This window comes from Oryzias latipes, chromosome 14 (assembly GCF_002234675.1).
Source record: "Oryzias latipes chromosome 14, ASM223467v1".
NCBI classification, from domain to species: Eukaryota; Metazoa; Chordata; class Actinopteri; order Beloniformes; family Adrianichthyidae; genus Oryzias; species Oryzias latipes.
In genome coordinates, this window is record NC_019872.2 from 3,405,595 (window position 1) to 3,424,352 (window position 18,758).

General features: G+C 44.1%; 1 protein-coding gene across 1 annotated transcript; it reads right to left on the reverse strand.

Moving 5' to 3' along the window:
- Nucleotides 1-208: 208 nt before the first annotated feature.
- Nucleotides 209-15,649, reverse strand: LOC101169963 (15-hydroxyprostaglandin dehydrogenase [NAD(+)]). Its single transcript, XM_011483121.3, has 8 exons — nt 15,420-15,649; nt 10,055-10,178; nt 9,536-9,642; nt 9,237-9,333; nt 1,176-1,252; nt 620-777; nt 382-555; nt 209-285 (listed from the first exon to the last, which is right to left on the reverse strand). The coding sequence occupies exons 1-7, from the start codon at nt 15,510-15,512 to the stop codon at nt 435-437; spliced, it is 777 nt and encodes a 258-aa protein (XP_011481423.1). The 5' UTR covers nt 15,513-15,649; the 3' UTR covers nt 209-285; nt 382-434.
- Nucleotides 15,650-18,758: the final 3,109 nt, after the last annotated feature.

Consider the following 18,758-nt stretch of genomic DNA (forward strand, 5'->3'; position numbering starts at 1 on the left):
CACAGAATTGCCATCATGAAGATAAACTAAAAACATGTCGCTTGGAAAGTTGGAAGAAAAAAAGAACCATTTCCAGAAAAATCGACGATGGAAACTAAACCAAATTCACAAATGTGAAGCAAAAATGTGGATCAGGTTTCATTTGTCAGCGATGAGCGAGTCTAATCGGTGTTTGTGAGCAGCAACATAACTTTCACAGACTCAAAAAATCTTTCATTAATTACTTTTTATTTGTGTCCTTTAAGTGTGTAGATCATTAAATGACAGATAAACGAAACTTTGCATCTGTGAAGGAAGTGTGAAGAAGATGTAACAAGATTTAGTGAAAAGCATCCTCTGAAAAGAATGTATTTTTCAAATATAAGACTAAGTTAGAAATACCTTGGATATTTGACGGAGCAGCAGCATCACATACATGTCTCCAGCATGACAGACTACTTAGAGAGTGATGGAAACTGCATGTAAGTCTTTCCTTTGGTGAGAATCATGAGCGCCTCCCCATTCTTCGTCTCATCCGTCACCAGCTCCATGAGACCCTCGGCCACCTCGGACACGCTGTAAAGTTGGGGTGATGTTAGGGTCAAACACTATTGCATGAAAAAAAGAAGAAAACTCTGACCTTATGACTCCCAGTTTTTCTTTGATCTGCCCGGCCACTTCAGCCAGGTGAGAGAACGGCCCCAGGTTTGCAGAAGCGTTGGCTATCAGGTCAGTTTGGACAAAAGCTGGACAAAGAGCGTTGAAGCGAATGCCGTACCCCGACACCTCAGAGGCACCCTGGTAGAAGACATTCAGACACAAACGTCATGTTAGCTCACTCAACTGAAACCAAATAAAAAGTCTCAGCCGGGGTGTGAAAAGATCCAGGGCAGAATCTAGAATCTAAACTGCTATATTCCAATTTAAAGAACAGAAATGATCTTGTTTTTAAAAATAGAAGAATTCATGCCTGTTCTGAAGTTGGACACATTTATAGATGCAAATAAAAACCATAAGTACAAGAAAAAATCCTCAAAACAAAAATGAATAATTTCACAGAACGTACACTGACCAGTTTATGACAAAAATCATCCAAGTTTAATTTACGAGTCACTTAAAATGATTTCTTTCTGTAAAAAATTGTATTTTTTTATTAATCAAAGCCTGCACTTCAGATCGTTGAAAGATTTTCTTACCGCCATCGCTCGTGTGAAGCCCACCACTCCGCTCTTTGTGGCCGTGTAGACGGGACAGGTGATGAACGGACCCAGACCTGGATTCAATCAAGGTGCAACCACTTTTAGCAGATCCATGACATTCAGAATCTCTGGTGTTCTGTTTTACAAAACTATGTTACAGTACTACATTTTTTTTTAAGAAAATGGACAGATTTAGCTCTGAAAACACAATATCTTTATATTTTAATACCCAGTGGTGGAGCCAGAGCATTTGGTATATGGATAAATTAGCTTATCCAAACGTATTCTCCTTTGAAAAACTGCTGCTTGGTGAAGATTTTCCATTGATGAGCACGGACGCGTGTGGCTCACGTTGGCTATACAATGATCTTCAAGTGACTTAAAAGTTTGTTTTCTCCAAAAAAAGAGAACTGACAATGGGCCCTAAGAAAAAACAAGCAACAGGTGACTACGATGACATTAAAAAGATTCTTGATGAGATCCAAGCTATGTTGTTGCTTTCATGGAGCAAGTGAACGCTAAGATCACTCCTCTTATGGAGCTAATGGACGAGCGCCGAAGACTCCAAGCTCAAAACCAGCAAAGGGAAACCTGGTCGACATTCTGGAGAAAAGACTGGACGATGTGGAACAAAAAGCAAGGATGAATAATGTCATTCTCACTGGAGTACAGATCAAACCTCGGGCAAAGCTAAACGCGCTAGCATTGCTAATGCTAATGGCGCTAGCATTGCTAGCAGTTCTTCTGAAACGGGGAGTGATGGAGAGTCTGTGGAACACCAAGTGGAATCATTTTTCACGTCTACTGGGATTTCCCTGGATCTAAATACCATGGAGACCTGCCACCCGCTCCCCAGGAGAAAGGAGACGGATATTGTAAGTTTGCGGGTTCGATTCCCACCTTGCCCACCTTGCCCACCTTGCCCGCCCCAGTCATCAGAGGAGGAGAGGAGCTGGGGTCATCTGAACCCATGCAGCTGGGTCGTACAAGGATCACACCGGAGGAGTGAGAGAATGCAGATCCAGGAAGCATTTGGGTTTTTACTGTGGAATTCCAGGACATTCAGTGGCCCGCTGTCCGTTAAAAGAGGGCTCAACATCAGTGAGGGGGACATGTTTGAGCCGTAACCAAATAACTTCCTCAGATTCAGGTGCATCTATGGCTGCTATGTTTCATGTTAAATTAGGACCCGTCAAAGTGACTGCTTTAAACGATTCAGGTTCTGATGGCAACTTCATTGATCACAGCCTGGCTTCTAAACTGAGAATCAGTTTTCAACCCTTAACTGAACGCCTAAGTGTGCATGCAATCAACAACCATTTGATTAATCGTAGCTCCCGCATCACTGAACCTGTGACTGTCCAGATCAAGAATCACTTTGAGGAGATGTGTTTCGATCTCATTTCTATTCCTATTCCCTCTTAGGATAAAAGTGAACAATCAGGGCGTCGACGTGTCCAAGGGGTGGTAACTGCTACAGTTAACCAGGTGGCGGCGGAGAGGCAAGAAAACATGTGGTTATCAAGCTAGCAGAGAGGTTGGTGTGGACACTGGGGGAGACGATGGCAGCCACAGTGGGTTCGTTGGTCCAGTTTGACAGCAAGGAGCAGTCCTGGGAAGAGTACTGCGAAATTATGGACCATTTTTTCATCGCAAATGGGATTGACGATGCGGATGAAAAGCGGGCGGTGTTGCTGAGCAGCGTGGGAGCGCAGACCTACGCGTTGATGAGGAACCTGCTTAGCCCGGTGAAGCCCGGAGAGCGATCCTACCAGGAGTTGGTGAGCCTGTTGAAGGACCATTTTCACCCCAAACCGAGCGAGATAACCCAGAGGTGGAAATTTAATACGAGGGACAGAAAGCACGTCGAAAGTGTGGGGGATTACGTGGCTGAACTGAGGAAGCTGGCGCAGGACTGTAACTTTGGAGACACCTTGACCGTGATGTTGAGGGATCGGCTGGTCTGCGGCATCAATGACGACAGGATTCAGCGGAAGCTACTGGCTGAAGAAGGATTGACCTTCGACAGGGCGTTCAAGATTGCTGTGGCCATGGAGGCTGCTAGCCGGGACATGGAGGATCTGCGGAGCAGTGGGGATCACAGAAGAGGAGGTCTGACAGCAGCTCCGGTGTTGGCTGTGAGCGGCAGTCAGCAGGGGCCGCCGGGGGACTCTAAAAAGTGCTTCAGATGCGGAGGGACTAATCATCTAGCAAATGACTGCAGGTTTGCCTCAGAGAAATGTCACAACTGTGGTAAGATGGGACACATCAGAAGGGTCTGTAGGATGAGACTGGGGGACAGAGAAAAAAACAAGCAACTCAAAGGTGGGAGTGGGAGACAAATGAAACAGACGCATTATATGCAGGGGGAGATCAGCCGGAGTGACAGTGAAGGGGATGACATGTTTCACCTGACAGAGAGTGTTAAAACAATGTACAACATGAGAGATGAGATTCGTATACCAAAGGAAGATCCTATAAGGACTCAGTTGCTTGTAATTGGTAAAGTGGTGACCTATTAAGTAGACACCGGCTGTGGTTATACCATAATGTAAAAAAAATCTTTTGATGGGTTGTTTAAAGACAGTAAGAGACCAAAGTTGTTGGCGTGTGGTTTGAAGTTAAAAACTTATGGGGGCCATGCAGTACCAGTGTTAGGGGCTGCCAAGGTGAAGGTGCAACATGGAGGCAGCGTGCAAAATCTGGCGGTGGTGGTGGTCAAAGGCTCAGGGACTAGTCTGTTGGGCAGGGGCTGGATTAAAGCTCTCAAGATAGATTGGGAAAAGGTGAACAGTGTGCAGGAGGGGGAGGAGGCACTTCAGGAAGTGTTGGTAAAACATGAAACAGTTTTCAAAGAGGAGCTTGGGAAGTTGAAAGGGTTTTCAGCAAAAATATGTGTGAAAAAGGAAGCAAATCCTCAGTTCTACAAACCACGCTCTGTTCCATTTGCTATGAGACACAAGGTGGAGCAAGAATTAGAGAGGCTCTTAAAGGATAAGATAATTGAGCCAGTGAAATTTTCTGATTGGGCTGCACCTATCGTTCCCATTTTAAAGCCTGATGGTACTGTGAGGATTTGTGGGGACTATAAGTTAACAGTGAACAAAGTATCTGCATTAGAACAGTACCCTATTCCTAGGATGGAGGACTTGATTGCATGCCTGTCAGGAGGAGAAAAATACACCAAGTTAGACATGAGTCATGCATATCAGCAGATCGTGTTAGATGAGGAGGCCAGGAAGTATGTTACAGTGAACACACCTAAAGGTTTGTTCACTTATACAAGGCTTCCTTTTGGAGTGAGTTCTAGCCCTGCCATTTTTCAGAGGACCATGGAGAATGTGTTACAGGGCATTCCAAATGTAGCCGTATATCTGGATGATATTATTTTGACAGGTAGAAGTGAAAAAGAACATATTCAGATTTTGGATCAAGTGCTCCAAAGACTGGAGGAGTCAGGTCTGCGTTTAAAAAGGAGCAAGTGTCAGTTCTTGGAGAAGGAAGTCATTTTTCTGGGTCACAAAGTAGATAAAACAGGGCTTCACCCTCTCCCAGCTAAAGTGAAAGCAGTTCAAGAAGCTCCTTCACCCACGTCAGTGACAGAGCTAAAAGCTTATTTGGGATTGCTAAATTTTTACAATCGGTTTTTACCTAATCTGTCTACTCTGTTGGCACCTCTACATAAGCTGCTCAGGAAAGATGAAAAGTGGGTGTGGGCTCCTGACCAAGAACGAGTGTTCAAACTATCCAAAGAACTGCTGCAGTCAGATCGTGTTTTGGTGCATTATGATGAAAGGAAAGAGCTGATTCTGTCTTGTGATGCGTCTCCATATGGGGTGGGGGCTGTATTAGCTCACCGCATGCCTGATGGGCAGGAAAAACCTATTGGGTTTGCGTCTCGCACCCTTGGGGCAGCTGAACGAAATTATTCACAGCTGGATAAGGAAGGTTTGCCTGTGATTTTCGGAGTACAGTATTTCCACAAGTATCTGTACGGGAGGAAATTTATTATTTGCACAGATCATAAGCCCTTGGTCAGTCTGTTAAATGAGATGAAAGCGGTCCCTCAGATGGCCTCACAGAGGATAATGAGATGGGCAGTTCTGCTGAGGGCATATGAGTATGTCATATTGTACCGAGAAGGTAAGAAAAATGCTAATGCAGATGGGTTGAGTCGCCTCCCCATATCAGAAGAGTCAGACAAAGAATCACCTGAAGAACATGTATTGATGATGGAGGAAATGCAAGGGCCGGTATTAAGGTCAGAGCAAATAAAAAAGTGGACAACCAAAGACCCAACCCTTGCTAAAGTACGAGAATACATTCAGAGGGGATGGCCCAACCACAAAAACAGTGAGTTGAAGCCTTTTGAAGTTCGAAAAGAGGAGTTGAGTGTGCAGGACGGTTGTGTTTTGTGGGGAGCAAGAACTGTAATGCCTGCCAGGGCCCAACCTTACATGTTAGAGCAGCTACATCAAGCTCATCCTGGGATGAGCCGGATGAAAGCATTGGCTAGGAGTTATGTATGGTGGCCTCATATGGACTTGGACATAGAAAATAAAGTTAAAACGTGCACGGTGTGTCAGGAACAAAGGAAGGCACCTGAACACGCTCCACTCCATCCTTGGGAGTGGCCTGATAAACCCTGGAGGAGACTTCACATTGATTATGCGGGTCCATTCATGGGAAAAATGTTTTTGATCATTGTGGATGCACATTCCAAGTGGTTAGATGTGCATCCTGTGGCAACCGCTACCGCTGCAGCTACAGTGGAGAGTTTGAGAAGCAGTTTTAGTACCCATGGCATCCCGGAGATGATCGTATCGGACAATGCTCAATGTTTTGTGAGTGAACGGTTTCAAGAGTTTGTTAGTCGCAATGGCATCACTCATGTGACAGCAGCTCCTGATCACCCTTCATCCAACGGGTTGGCTGAAAGAGCAGTACAGACATTTAAAGAACTCATGAAGAAAAGCAAAGGAGAGACGTTGGAGACAAAAGTAAACAGGGCTCTGTTTTCTTATCGCATCACACCTCAAACTACTACGGGGAGGTCTCCAGCAGAGCTGATGATGGGCAGAAAATTGAGGTGTCTGCTGGATTTTGTACATCCAGATTTGAAAGATAGAGTGGCCAGACGGCAAGCAAAACAGAAAGAACACCATGATAAACATTGCAGACAGCGCACCTTTGAAGCTGGAGATCTGGTGTACACAAGAAACTATGCCAGTGGTCCACGGTGGATTCCTGGTTTGATTGAGGAGATGACAGGACCTGTGTCCTGCAGAGTTGTTCTGGGCAATAGACAGGTGGTCAGACGCCATGTGGATCAGTTGTTCCGGCGGATGGAGTCAGAAAGTCCTGGGGTGGTGACAGAAGCTGAGATACAGGATGAGGAATTGCTTCCATCAAGTGAAGGGGAAGGTTTCAGTGTGGAAAAAAGTTCAGAGGGTGAGGGGGAAGTCACTGAGAGTGGAGGACGCAGCGAGTCAGAACAGAGCCACGACCTAGACGTGAGACGTTCACAGAGACCCAGGAAGCCCCCAGCGTATATGAAAGATTATGTAACGTGAATTTTTTTTGTTTTTGTTTTTGGGGTTATTTGTTTTGGAGTTTATATAAAAAAAATTAAAAAAAGAATGTGAATGTAACGGCGTTCTTATTGATGTTATTGTATGTTTTTGGGCCTGGTTTGCTTAAGTTGAAGTGGTCCTTTTATGAGGTGTATTTTTAGTCTAAGGGGGGAGAGATGTTGTATAGCCACAGGAGATGTTGCCGTTCAGGCCGCTAGGGGGCAGTATTGAGCTACGCTGGGGTTCAACAAAAAGCTGGACGGGGAGCTGTCGGCAGTTTGTACACGGCGCGAGCCGGCCAATGGTTGGAGAATAAAGTTACACTTGAAGAGCACCCCGATCTTGTCTTTCATTCCTACAAGCTACAACAGGTTCCATGCAGCCTCGTGAGGTGTCAGTTGTGACTATAGATGTATCCTGATTTGTCCAAAGTACCCTCTGAATACCTTGAACTGAAGGAGGTCTTCAATAAAATCAAAGCATGTTCATTGCCCCCCCACCGGCCTTTTGATTGTAGTATGGAACTCCTTCCTGGTACTATGCCCCCTAGGGGTCATCTCTATCCTCTGTCTGGCCCTGAGCGACAAGCCATGCAGGATTACATTGATGCATCGATTAAATCCGGTCTCATTCGTCCCTCCTCCTCACCCGCTGGTGCTGGCTTTTTCTTTGTCAAAAAGAAGGATGGGGGTTTAAGGCCATGTATCGATTACAGAGGGTTAAACCAAATAACAATTAAGAATCGCTATCCTCTTCCTCTGATGAGCTCAGCTTTTGAGTTACTCCAGGGAGCCACAATTTTCACCAAACTTGACCTACGCAATGCATATAACCTAATTCGGATCAAAGAGGGCGACAAATGGAAAACGCTGTCAATACCCCCAGCAGCCACCACGAATATCTGTTTATGCCTTTGGGACACTGTAATGCACCAGCCGTTTTCCACAACATGGTAAATGAGGTGTTGGGGGACATGATTAATGATTTTGTTTTTGTCTATCTGGATGACATTCTGGTCTTTTCCAAATCCAATCGTGTCTGGAGCAGGGCTCGTCGGACACTGCTCAGGACTGTGGACTCCTACAAACTCCAGGCAGACAAATACAGGAGTGTACAGACAGGCCCAACAGGTATGGCTGTCCCCATCTGACCTTCCTCTGCGTGTGACCCATAGGAAACTGGCACCCCGTTTCATCGGACCCCTTCCCCATAACCAAAGTCATCAACCCTGCAGCTGTGAGGTTACGGTTGCCCCGACCCATGCGGGTTCACCCCACCTTCCATGTGTCCAAGATCAAGCCTGTCCAGGAATCGGACCTGGTTCCCCCTCACAGACCCCCTTGGTTTATAGATGGGGGTCCTGCCTACACTGTCAAGGCTCTCCTCAAGTCTCGCCGCAGGGGATGAGGCAATCAGTATTTGGTCGACTGGGAGGGCTACGATCCGGAGGAGCGTTCTTGGGTCCCCTCCAGGTTCATTTTGGACCCTGCCCTGATTGATCAGTTCCATCGAGACCACCCTGGGCAACCGGGTGGTCCGTCTGGTGACGGCCCTTGAGTGGGGGACACTGTCAGGATTTGGTCCTGTCTCACCATTTCCGCCGTTCTGCCACTCACCTGATCCATGCTCAATGAATGGCTTCAACTGTGTCCCGGGGCATATGAGGTGGGTGTGTCCGCTCATTCTCTGCCAGTAGAATCTCAAGTTTCAGGTCAAGGAGTGCGTTTCTGTCTCTTCTGGCTCCACACGCTGGGATTCTGTGTCTCTCAACCCTCGACGCTCACACAGAGCCTGCTTCTGTCCTCTCGCAACTTTCACGTAAGGAGCCTGCCCCTCCCAACTCCCGACACTCACGAAGGTTGTCTTCTTCTCTGCTCATCTGAGTTACACACATGGAACCTGCTGTCTGCATGGACCTGGCTGTTTTCCCCTCTAACGGGATTCCCCCCCCTCGTCTGTGACGTCACGCTGCCTCACAAGTTCAGCCGTCATAACAGCATCCATCCTTTGGAGTCTGGACGTTTTTTGGATTTATGGAACACTCCAAATATACTTTAATAACACCCTGTGTGTGCCTTACCTTGGGTCCTCATTAACTCCTAACAAGTTCGTGTTAGAAAATCTAAGCTGATCAAAAGCATTAATTAAATCTCTGCTGGATCAAAAAATAATTTAAAAAAACAGAACCCCATCTGATTGACAGAACAGCTCTGCTCACTTTTTAAAGTTCAAAATAGGGCTGTGAGGTTTGTGCACTTTAGTGTTTCAGTGATATATCTTATTGCTTCTTCCAGATTTTATTCCTTTACTTTACCTCGTGAATTTCTTTACACATTTTTTCTGCTTTCTATAAGGTTTGATCTTATGTCTCTGGTTTCAAACCGGATGTCAGTCGTTTTTGTTAGAATAAACTGTTGTGATTATTTTTTCTGCTGCCCCATCACACTTTTTTGTGACATTCTTCAGAAAGCCGATTTAAATTTACCTGCCATGGAAGCTGTCATGACGATAACTCCTCCTTTACCGCCGTTTAACTTGTTCATGTACTCCAGAGCGATGTAAGTTGCTCTAATGACGCCCATCTAGAACAGAGTTTTCCAGCAGTTATATAGTTGTATAGTTTCCCAACGTGTAAAACAAATGTCTGTTCATGAGTGACAAGTTTGTGCATCAACTGTTGGGCTTTCAGATAAAGTTAGAAACATATTGTGTGCAATAAAGAAAAAAAGGAATGCTTTAATGAACTGTGGAAACGTGTGGCTGTTACAAGTCAGTCTTTCTTACCAGGTTGATGGACACAGTTTTTTCCCACGTGCCCTCATTCATAATACCGGCATTGTTGCACAAGATGTCGATTCCTCCGAAAGTTTCTACTGTTTTCTGAAAGGCAGCTAAAAAAAAAGAAAAGAAATCGTGCGATTACTGACCTGATCTTTTATTTTGTAATTCTTAGAAAGTATTCAAGACTCATAGGCAAAATTGAGGAAATTCATTCCGTTTAAAGTGTCCTGAATAAATCCATCCATTCGTCCATCCGTCCGTCCATCCATCCATCCATCTTCTTAACCCGCTTTTATCCCTTTCCAGTTTGAATTATTTTGCTTCTCTTTCAGTCTCATTCATCCATCCAAACTTTCACTGTCATTCAAGAAGCTACAAACCTGAAAGAAAATGTTGAGAGAGATGTTCCTCTACCCGTCGCCTGATAGGACTATTTGTACTTTGGGGTGCACTTATTTTACATTTTTGTTCAAATTTGATTTGTAATTTGTTTTTGTTTTTCTGATTTTTGCTGTGTTTTACCTTTGAGCTGCTCCTCTGATTCCACATCACATTTCAGGAATAAGGCACTTCCTGCTCCGTGCTGCTGATTCAGGGACTCCATTAAACTCTGTCCAGCAGAATCATTCACATCCAGGAGGGCGACCTGCACAGATGAAGAACACACTCATGTTTTAATTATGCTGAGTTTTCTTTTTAAATAAAAACTCAGGTTTGTACTTTACATCCAGATTTTTTCAATTTGTGCTATTTAAATGAGCATATTTGTCACAATTGATTGAATTAGATCATCAATGTAATGTAAGCAAAATTAACCAAAAATTCATCCTGACTTGAAATAAATGACAAAACTTGGATTTTCTACATTTCTTGGAAAACCAAGTGTCAAACTAAAGGCCCGTACACACCGGGACGAATATTCGCCAGGCGTTATTCGCCAGCGTTTTTCGCCACGTTTTTTGTGTTCACACCCAGGCGATTTTCGCTGACGATGAGCCGAGCGAACATGCAATTTCATTCCCTGACATTAGATGGCGCTTAATGTAAACAGAAATACTCCTGTACACAAGGTGGCGCTGCGCAACTTTACGCTTCCTAAAGTCGCTTTTCACTCAGAAGAAGAGAGCAAGTATTTACGCGCTTGTCAGAATCATACAAAGAAAACATAAATATTTCAAGCACCAGTAGCTCCAACTGGTGCTTGGTTCGGGGATATTTTAGAATGTCCGTCATTGTTTCTTCGCGGCAGCGTAGACGCTACTCGGCGTCCATCTTCTTCGCTGGTATGTGTGCTCAGCAAGGCAGTTTTGTGTTTGAGCGCCCCCAAGTTGTGTTTTACTGTAACTTCAGAAGCTCCAGACACGTGTGCAAAAGCGCCATTCTCATTGGTCGAATAGATTTCGACGCGACGCGTCGGAAAAAAAAAACGAACCCGAGGCGTTTTTTTTTTTTTTGACGCTCTGACGCGTGGCATTTTTTCGCGTCGGTGTGCACACTCTCATTGGTGCCCTTTGTTTAGTCACGAGGCGTTAAACGTCGGCGAAAATCGCCGGCGAAATTCGTCCAGGTGTGAACAGGCCTTAAAGGCCCGTACACACCGGGACGAATATTCGCCAGGCGTTATTCGCCAGCGTTTTTCGCCACGTTTTCTGTGTTCACACCCAGGCGATTTTCGCTGACGATGAGCCGAGCGAACATGCAATTTCATTCCCTGACATTAGATGGCGCTTAATGTAAACAGAAATACTCCTGTACACAAGGTGGCGCTGCGCAACTTTACGCTTCTTAAAGTCGCTTTTCACTCAGAAGAAGAGAGCAAGTATTTACGCGCTTGTCAGAATCATACAAAGAAAACATGAATATTTCAAGCACCAGTAGCTCCAACTGGTGCTTGGTTCGGGGATATTTTAGAATGTCCGTCATTGTTTCTTCGCGGCAGCGTAGACGCTACTCGGCGTCCATCTTCTTCGCTGGTATGTGTGCTCAGCAAGGCAGTTTTGTGTTTGAGCGCCCCCAAGTTGTGTTTTACTGTAACTTCAGAAGCTCCAGACACGTGTGCAAAAGCGCCATTCTCATTGGTCGAATAGATTTCGACGCGACGCGTCGGAAAAAAAAACCGAACCCGAGGCGTTTTTTTTTTTTTTGACGCTCTGACGCGTGGCATTTTTTCGCGTCGGTGTGCACACTCTCATTTGTGCCCTTTGTTTAGTCACGAGGCGTTAAACGTCGGCGAAAATCGCCGGCGAAATTCGTCCAGGTGTGAACAGGCCTTAAAGGCCCGTACACACCGGGACGAATATTCGCCAGGCGTTATTCGCCAGCGTTTTTCGCCACGTTTTCTGTGTTCACACCCAGGCGATTTTCGCTGACGATGAGCCGAGCGAACATGCAATTTCATTCCCTGACATTAGATGGCGCTTAATGTAAACAGAAATACTCCTGTACACAAGGTGGCGCTGCGCAACTTTACGCTTCTTAAAGTCGCTTTTCACTCAGAAGAAGAGAGCAAGTATTTACGCGCTTGTCAGAATCATACAAAGAAAACATGAATATTTCAAGCACCAGTAGCTCCAACTGGTGCTTGGTTCGGGGATATTTTAGAATGTCCGTCATTGTTTCTTCGCGGCAGCGTAGACGCTACTCGGCGTCCATCTTCTTCGCTGGTATGTGTGCTCAGCAAGGCAGTTTTGTGTTTGAGCGCCCCCAAGTTGTGTTTTACTGTAACTTCAGAAGCTCCAGACACGTGTGCAAAAGCGCCATTCTCATTGGTCGAATAGATTTCGACGCTACGCGTCGAAAAAAAAAAACGAACCCGAGGCGGGTTTTTTTTTTGACGCTTTGGCGCTTGGCGTTTTTTCGCCTCGGTGTGCACACTCACATTGGTGCCCTTTGTTTAGTCACGAGGCGTTAAACGTCGGCGAAAATCGCCGGCGAAATTCGTCCCGGTGTGAACAGGCCTTAAGACCTGAACACTTTCAGACCTGTTGAAAAAAAGAAGGTTGTAGCTTCACCACAAAGGTATCCAGTGTACAAAACAAAACAAAAACGTAACTGAACTACAGATTTGATTGAAAAGACAAAACTGTTTCTTTGTTTGTATAAATGTTGCTGATGTTGGATCGTGTCAATTCTGGAAGAAGTGGGTGGAGTCACCAGCAAAGGAATCAAAAGAGAAAAGTTTGGGGTGTCGGCCGCTGTGAGAGGAGACAAAAAGGAAAAAGATCGGAGCTACGAGGACCCTGCGGTGCTACAAGGGACCCTGCGGGGTTACAAGGGACCCTGCGGGGTTACAAGGGACCCTACGGGGCCAAGGGGGACCCTTTTTTGGACATTGCGATTCCTATTTGAACACTGGAAGAGGGACTAAAGAGCCTAAAAAGAATAAGAAGACTTTTTATTTTGTTTGGGGGAATTTGGAAAATATGTGTTCATGTGTTTGACTTTCGTTTGTATTGATCAAAATATTGAAATTAGTACAACCATAATTTCTGTTAAGAGTGTAATTCATACAGCTCGTTTCAATGTTTGTGTATAAGAATAAAATCCAGTAAAAGATAAAGAAAACACCCTCTCTGTTGTGGACAAAAAGAAAGATAAGATATATGTGAAAAAAGATCCCAAACCAACATCTATCTAGATCAAGTAACAAATACTTTAGGACTACATTGTACTCCAGGTACACCAATTACCCCAAGAACCAAACAAGGACTCGGTGAAGTTGATTCAATGACTCAGAAATATAATGTAACCCTTGTGCTATCCTAGGCACTTTACCAATTGGGAGTTGGGTCATCTAGACCCACTAGACAGTGCTCTGAACCTTTTTTCTTCAATGATTTGTGATCTTCACTGGTGTCCATGGATTACATGAAATCTTTCCACCTTTATCCACCTTTGTCATGGTAGGGAGAACACGTCAATGTAAGGGGGGGGGTCATCTAAGATAGCACAAGGGTTAAAAAAGAAACAAAATGCGTTAAATAGGGAGTTCAGAGATGAAACCTAGATTATAATTCTTTTTTATTTTTAAAGTCAAAGTAATGGCATTAAAAAACACAAGTCACAGTCAAACGTGGTGCTAGTAGTGTGACGGTCTGGAAATGGGCAAATAAGGAATCTGCTCCCATCAAAAGAATGCTGAAGGAGAATTTCCTCCATCATAAACCTCCAGACCCACTCAGTGTTCAAACTCAGCAACAAACACACTGAAAGAAAGAGGATGAGCCCCAGTCAAAGCCTGGATTCTGGCTATGAATTGTGGGGAAATCATTCAATGTGTCCTGATAAACCAATAAGATTAAAAAAAATTCTACAGTCAGATATTAAAATCTCCAAAACCCGTATTGAAAACAGCAGGTGGAGGAGGCAATTCCTTTGGCTGGGGGCTGGGCACCTTTGGTGCTTGACACTAAAATAAATGAAAATAATCAAAAATCATATCAAATGTATTTCCTTTTAATAACTAACATCGTTAATCCCAGAGAGTCGGTTGGTTGGTTGGTTGGTTGGTTGGGTGGTTGGTTGGCGTACTTCAAGGCTCTACCTGGGGCCCACAGCTGATTTAACAATTACTTTCCTGTATTTTTCCTCATTAGCCAAGTGTATTTACATCTTTTAAGTTAAAGAGTAAAGTGTAGAGGAATTGGTCTCAGACAGATGATCTACTGTAAGTTTATGTTAACTATAGTTGATCAGTAATCAGCTCTCTTATGTCAGGGACCGCTGGTGAAGAACTCAAAATGCAGGAAACTGAGCATAAATAAACTCAAACTGTGACAAAACCAAGAGAGAGAGGAAGAAACAAGAAGGGTGACAGTGCAGATGACTGGATAATGAAGAACTGAAACCTGAGACGTAGATCCACAGGATAGTAAAAGAAAGACAGCTGTGAATGTTTAGCGACTTGAATCTGGTCTAAGTGGCTATATTCCAGATGATAAAGAGGAGAAATGTCTTCTATAACAAAAAATTCCTTTCATTCGTTTATTCACTTTATTCATTTCTAAAGCACCTTCCACCACCATCTGGAGGACCAAAGTGCTGTACATAAAGTCCAACCAATAAATAATACAAATAAAACATAAATAGGATCAAAATTAATGATTTGAAATCCTAATAAAGGTCAGCTATAGGCAGATACAGAGATGAATTAACAGTTTGCCGTGAAAACTCTTCAAGAGGGCGGCTTCTCTAATTGCTGGTGGCAGTTTGTTCCATAGTTTAGAAACCTACCCCCCCCCCCCCCATCCCCCCCAGAACAGGATAAACCAATTCCGGTTTTTTTATCTTCTACTTTGATGGAATGACTTTGAATGAATGACAGTTTTCGTTTTCATTTGATCTTAAACTTGTGATAACCTTTAAAAGAAAAGCTTAAAAACAATTTCATATATAAAAACAATAATTTCTGCAGGAAGCTGCAAAAACCACACCCCATGATAATTTTCCACATAAATGTTGGTCTCAAAGTTGGACAAAGATGATTTTTAATTGTCTTATTTAGGAACAAAGGTTTGTTGTTTCTGTAAAATTTGGTTTAAAATGGTTTCTGAAAAAGAAAGCAGCAAAATAAACAGAGTGGAAATATTCCACCAATGAGAATAAAGGCCATCTGTTTTGTGTTCAATGTGTTCTGCTTTCAGGTTTCAAGTTTCAAGTTTAGCTTAAAAAACGCATCTTACAGAAATGTTAAAGTCAATTTCAGGTTAATTATATTGTGGAAAAAAGGAAAACCTTGAGTGCGTAATTTGCGCGTGCTCCTTTTGACTTTTACTTACAAGAATGAATCAAATAGAAAGTACACTACAGTCCGCATCTTTGTCTTTCTTTTCTCTCTTCATCTTTCTTTCCGTGTCCAGAACAAACTGCTGCAGCCGCAGACGGTTACCTTGGCGCCGTTCTCCAGGAGAAGCTCGCTGAGCGCTTTACCGATGCCCATCGCCGCCCCGGTCACCACCGCGCTTTTGCCGGTCAGAGCCATTTCCAGAAGCCGACGAGGTCCCGTCAGATTCTGCAGGAAGTGAAAGTTTCACGGAGAGACGTTTGTCACCACCCGGTCACACCCTGCAGTGCGGGTCCCAGCATGCCGGATCTGAGGAGCCACACAGCAAACACTTGTTTTTGTGTGCGTTCAAGTTCATGAGGGAAAAGAGGGCAAAGTATGTTTGTCCCTCACTGTACTGATTGTTTATCAGGGTCAGCAGATAAGAGGAAATTACAGTAAAAACAAATATGTATATATAAGGGGAAGAGCAAGAAAAGAAACTAATCCTAAAAAGGAAAAATGGTTTCTCAAAATAAAAACTAAATAAAAACTATATGTCACTTTGGGACATATATTTGTCAAAGTTTAATTATCCATTGCTTACTATGCAACAAACATGTATGAACGTCAAATGAGACTTGTGATGTCGGATTCATTCAGTCGTTCGCGTATTTGTTGAATCTTAGGCTACGTTCACACTGCAGGCTGAAACGACCCAATTCCGAATTTTTTGCCCCTAAGCGGCCCAATTCCGATCTTTTCATGACAGTCTGAATGACACAGATCCGATCTTTTCAATTGCGACCCAGGCCCCGTGGGTTTGCCGTCCTGATTCCGAATTGTAGCCTTTCTTTTCTATTGCGACCGCCGTCTGACCGGCCAGGCGACTTGATTCCGAACTGTACGTCATCGACACGCAACAAACGTCATCATTTTGCGTTAAAGTAGGCGGGAACGAGAACGTAAACATCAACCATGGTGGACGATGCTGCTGAGATCAGTCAGTGGAAGGGAAGGGAGGTCACTGATTGGATTAATATTTGGGCTGATCGCTCTTTTCAGGCCAAACTCCAGGGTTCTTATCGCAACTGGGCGGTTTTTGAAAAAAATTCCAGCTAAATGGCAGAGCGTGGTGTTGAACCTTTACCGCGATAACTTTTTTTTCTTTCTCCCCTTTGACCGTGCTCAAGCGCGGGGGTCCCGGGCGATCCTCCTCCTCCTCCCTGTTCTGATCCTTAGATTCTCCAGAACGGGTTAATAAAGAGTCCATAGCATTTATTCTGGGGGAAACCTTCTTTTATTACCGTCCTCCGTAACACACAACATGAATGCGCGCACACACTGCCCCCCCCCCCCCCATTCTCTATCGCGGCACGCGCTTGCACACACGCGGGCGAGCGGCTCCAACACATACACATTCCTCTTCCACTACAGTGGGTACAGACGATCCCGACTCCATTGCCTTCTTAAAATGAGAAGATTGTAATTGTGCTGCTCCTTCGTGAAAATAAATTTAATATTACAAAAAGAGCTCCGCTTTTGACAACACTGTTGTTGACATCCATTGTTAACGTTGGCTCCGCAAACAACTAGTGACGTCGTTCACCGTTGAGTATTCTTCTGGCTTCTGCGCATCATGCGGTTTTCGTTTGGGTCGTGTCACGGTCACACTGGAGATCACAAAAGTTCGGATTTACTTGGAAATGTGAACGGTCTAGCAAACAATTCGGATTTTTTCAAAAAATCCGAATTGAGCATTAAGCCCTGCAGTGTGAACGTAGCCTTAAACCGTTCCGTCGTTTTTACAGGGGCTCCAGAAAAGAATCCTTTAGACCAGGGTCCCTCTGACAAACTGCAGTGGCATTTGGCTGCCACTAGATGGAGACAAAGAGCTGCACGAAGCGGCTGCCTTGTCGTTAAATTCATGAACACCCCTTGTGCTATCTTAGATGACCCCCCCCTTACATTGACGTGTTCTCCCTACCATGACAAAGGTGGATAAAGGTGGAAAGATTTCATGTAATCCATGGACACCAGTGAAGATCACAAATCATTGAAGAAAAAAGGTTCAGAGCACTGTCTAGTGGGTCTAGATCAGTGTTTTTCAACCAGTGTGCCGCGGCACACTAGTGTGCCGTGGGAGATGGTCAAGTGTGCCGTGGGAAATTGCCCTCATTAACTGCACTAAGATTTCCCATCTCCAGGATTTCAGCTCTTTGTTCATCCAAACAGGCCCTGATAAAACACTGAGTAATTAGGAATATAAAAGATCTTAAAATTACTTTTTCTTTATGTTTATTTAATTCTATTAAAGACATTTTGATAATTATGACGGTACTGCGATTTACCTGCAGTCCCCGCCCCTTTACCTGTCTCCGCCAATCATTCTTGGAGGCTTAATCACATGTCATCAGTCTGACCAATCAGAAGTGCTTAAAGTTTTCACTTCCTTGTTCTTAATTCTGCTGATAAAGTCGCTCAGTTCTAACAAAAATACCAGCTAAAGCTCGTCTTTAGCGGTGTAGCTTTCCACATAATCCGGTACCAGACCGTGGAACAAGTGAACAAAACAATGAAGCTCAGAGACGGGAGTCTTTCTGCCCTTTTTCTGCCCTTTTCACACTACATCTCCCATGAAACCACAACAAACAGTCTCTAAATTTTCTAATTTAACTTTTATTTCATCTCATAGAAAAAACATCCGCAACTTCCTGCTTTTTCTGCCACAATTATCACAAAAATCCAAGTGAGATTGCGGCCGGGGGTGGGGGGTGGGGGGTGGGGGGGGGTGCTGTCGATCAATACAGACCATGAATTTCTGCTTTATTTTTTTTTTGATGCTGGTGTGCCGCGGGATTTTTGTCAAGGTTAAAGTGTGCCGTGGCTCAAAAAAGGTTGAAAAACACTGGTCTAGATGACCCAACTCCCAACGTTAAAGTGCCTAGGATAGCACAATTACAGTCCCATTCCAATCTTCTTTTAATAAAATGTAAACGTATATGATTATATGAAATATGATTACGCCATTTTTAGCCAAAATTAAAAACAAACAAAAAAAATGATGTAGTTTATGAGTTGTGGGCAGAATTGTTGGCAGTAAGCAACCCCACCCCCCTTCCCGTTACCTGTAACTGAGCTATCTGTTACGCTCTCCCCTCTAACGTACAGCCCCTCACACCCCCTACCTGACATTTCCAGTTCAACAAAAACGGCAAGTATCGTTGGAGCCGTGCATTTTTGAGCAAGAGACCAGCTCAGACGAGGAAACAAAGATGGATCCACATGGATCTGTTTGTCTGCGAACGGATTCATCAGAATGGAGCAGAGCAGAGAGCTTATGGCCCACCCAGCGTTTTTTCTACGTCACAAATGTAATCTTTTAAAAAAAATTTCATCTGCTTCTAATTCACAACAATTTGAATAAAGAAATACTCTGAAACTGAATTGAAAGCTTAATTTTCT

Coding starts and splice junctions, on each gene's coding strand:
- LOC101169963 (XM_011483121.3), bottom strand. CDS start 15,512: ATGGCTCTGACCGGCAAAAGCGCGGTGGTGACCGGGGCGGCGATGGGC. Junction 10,179..15,419: donor TCCTGGAGAACGGCGCCAAG/GTAACCGTCTGC, acceptor TCATCTGTGCAG/GTCGCCCTCCTGGATGTGAA. Junction 778..1,175: donor GCTTCACACGAGCGATGGCG/GTAAGAAAATCT, acceptor GTCTTCTACCAG/GGTGCCTCTGAGGTGTCGGG.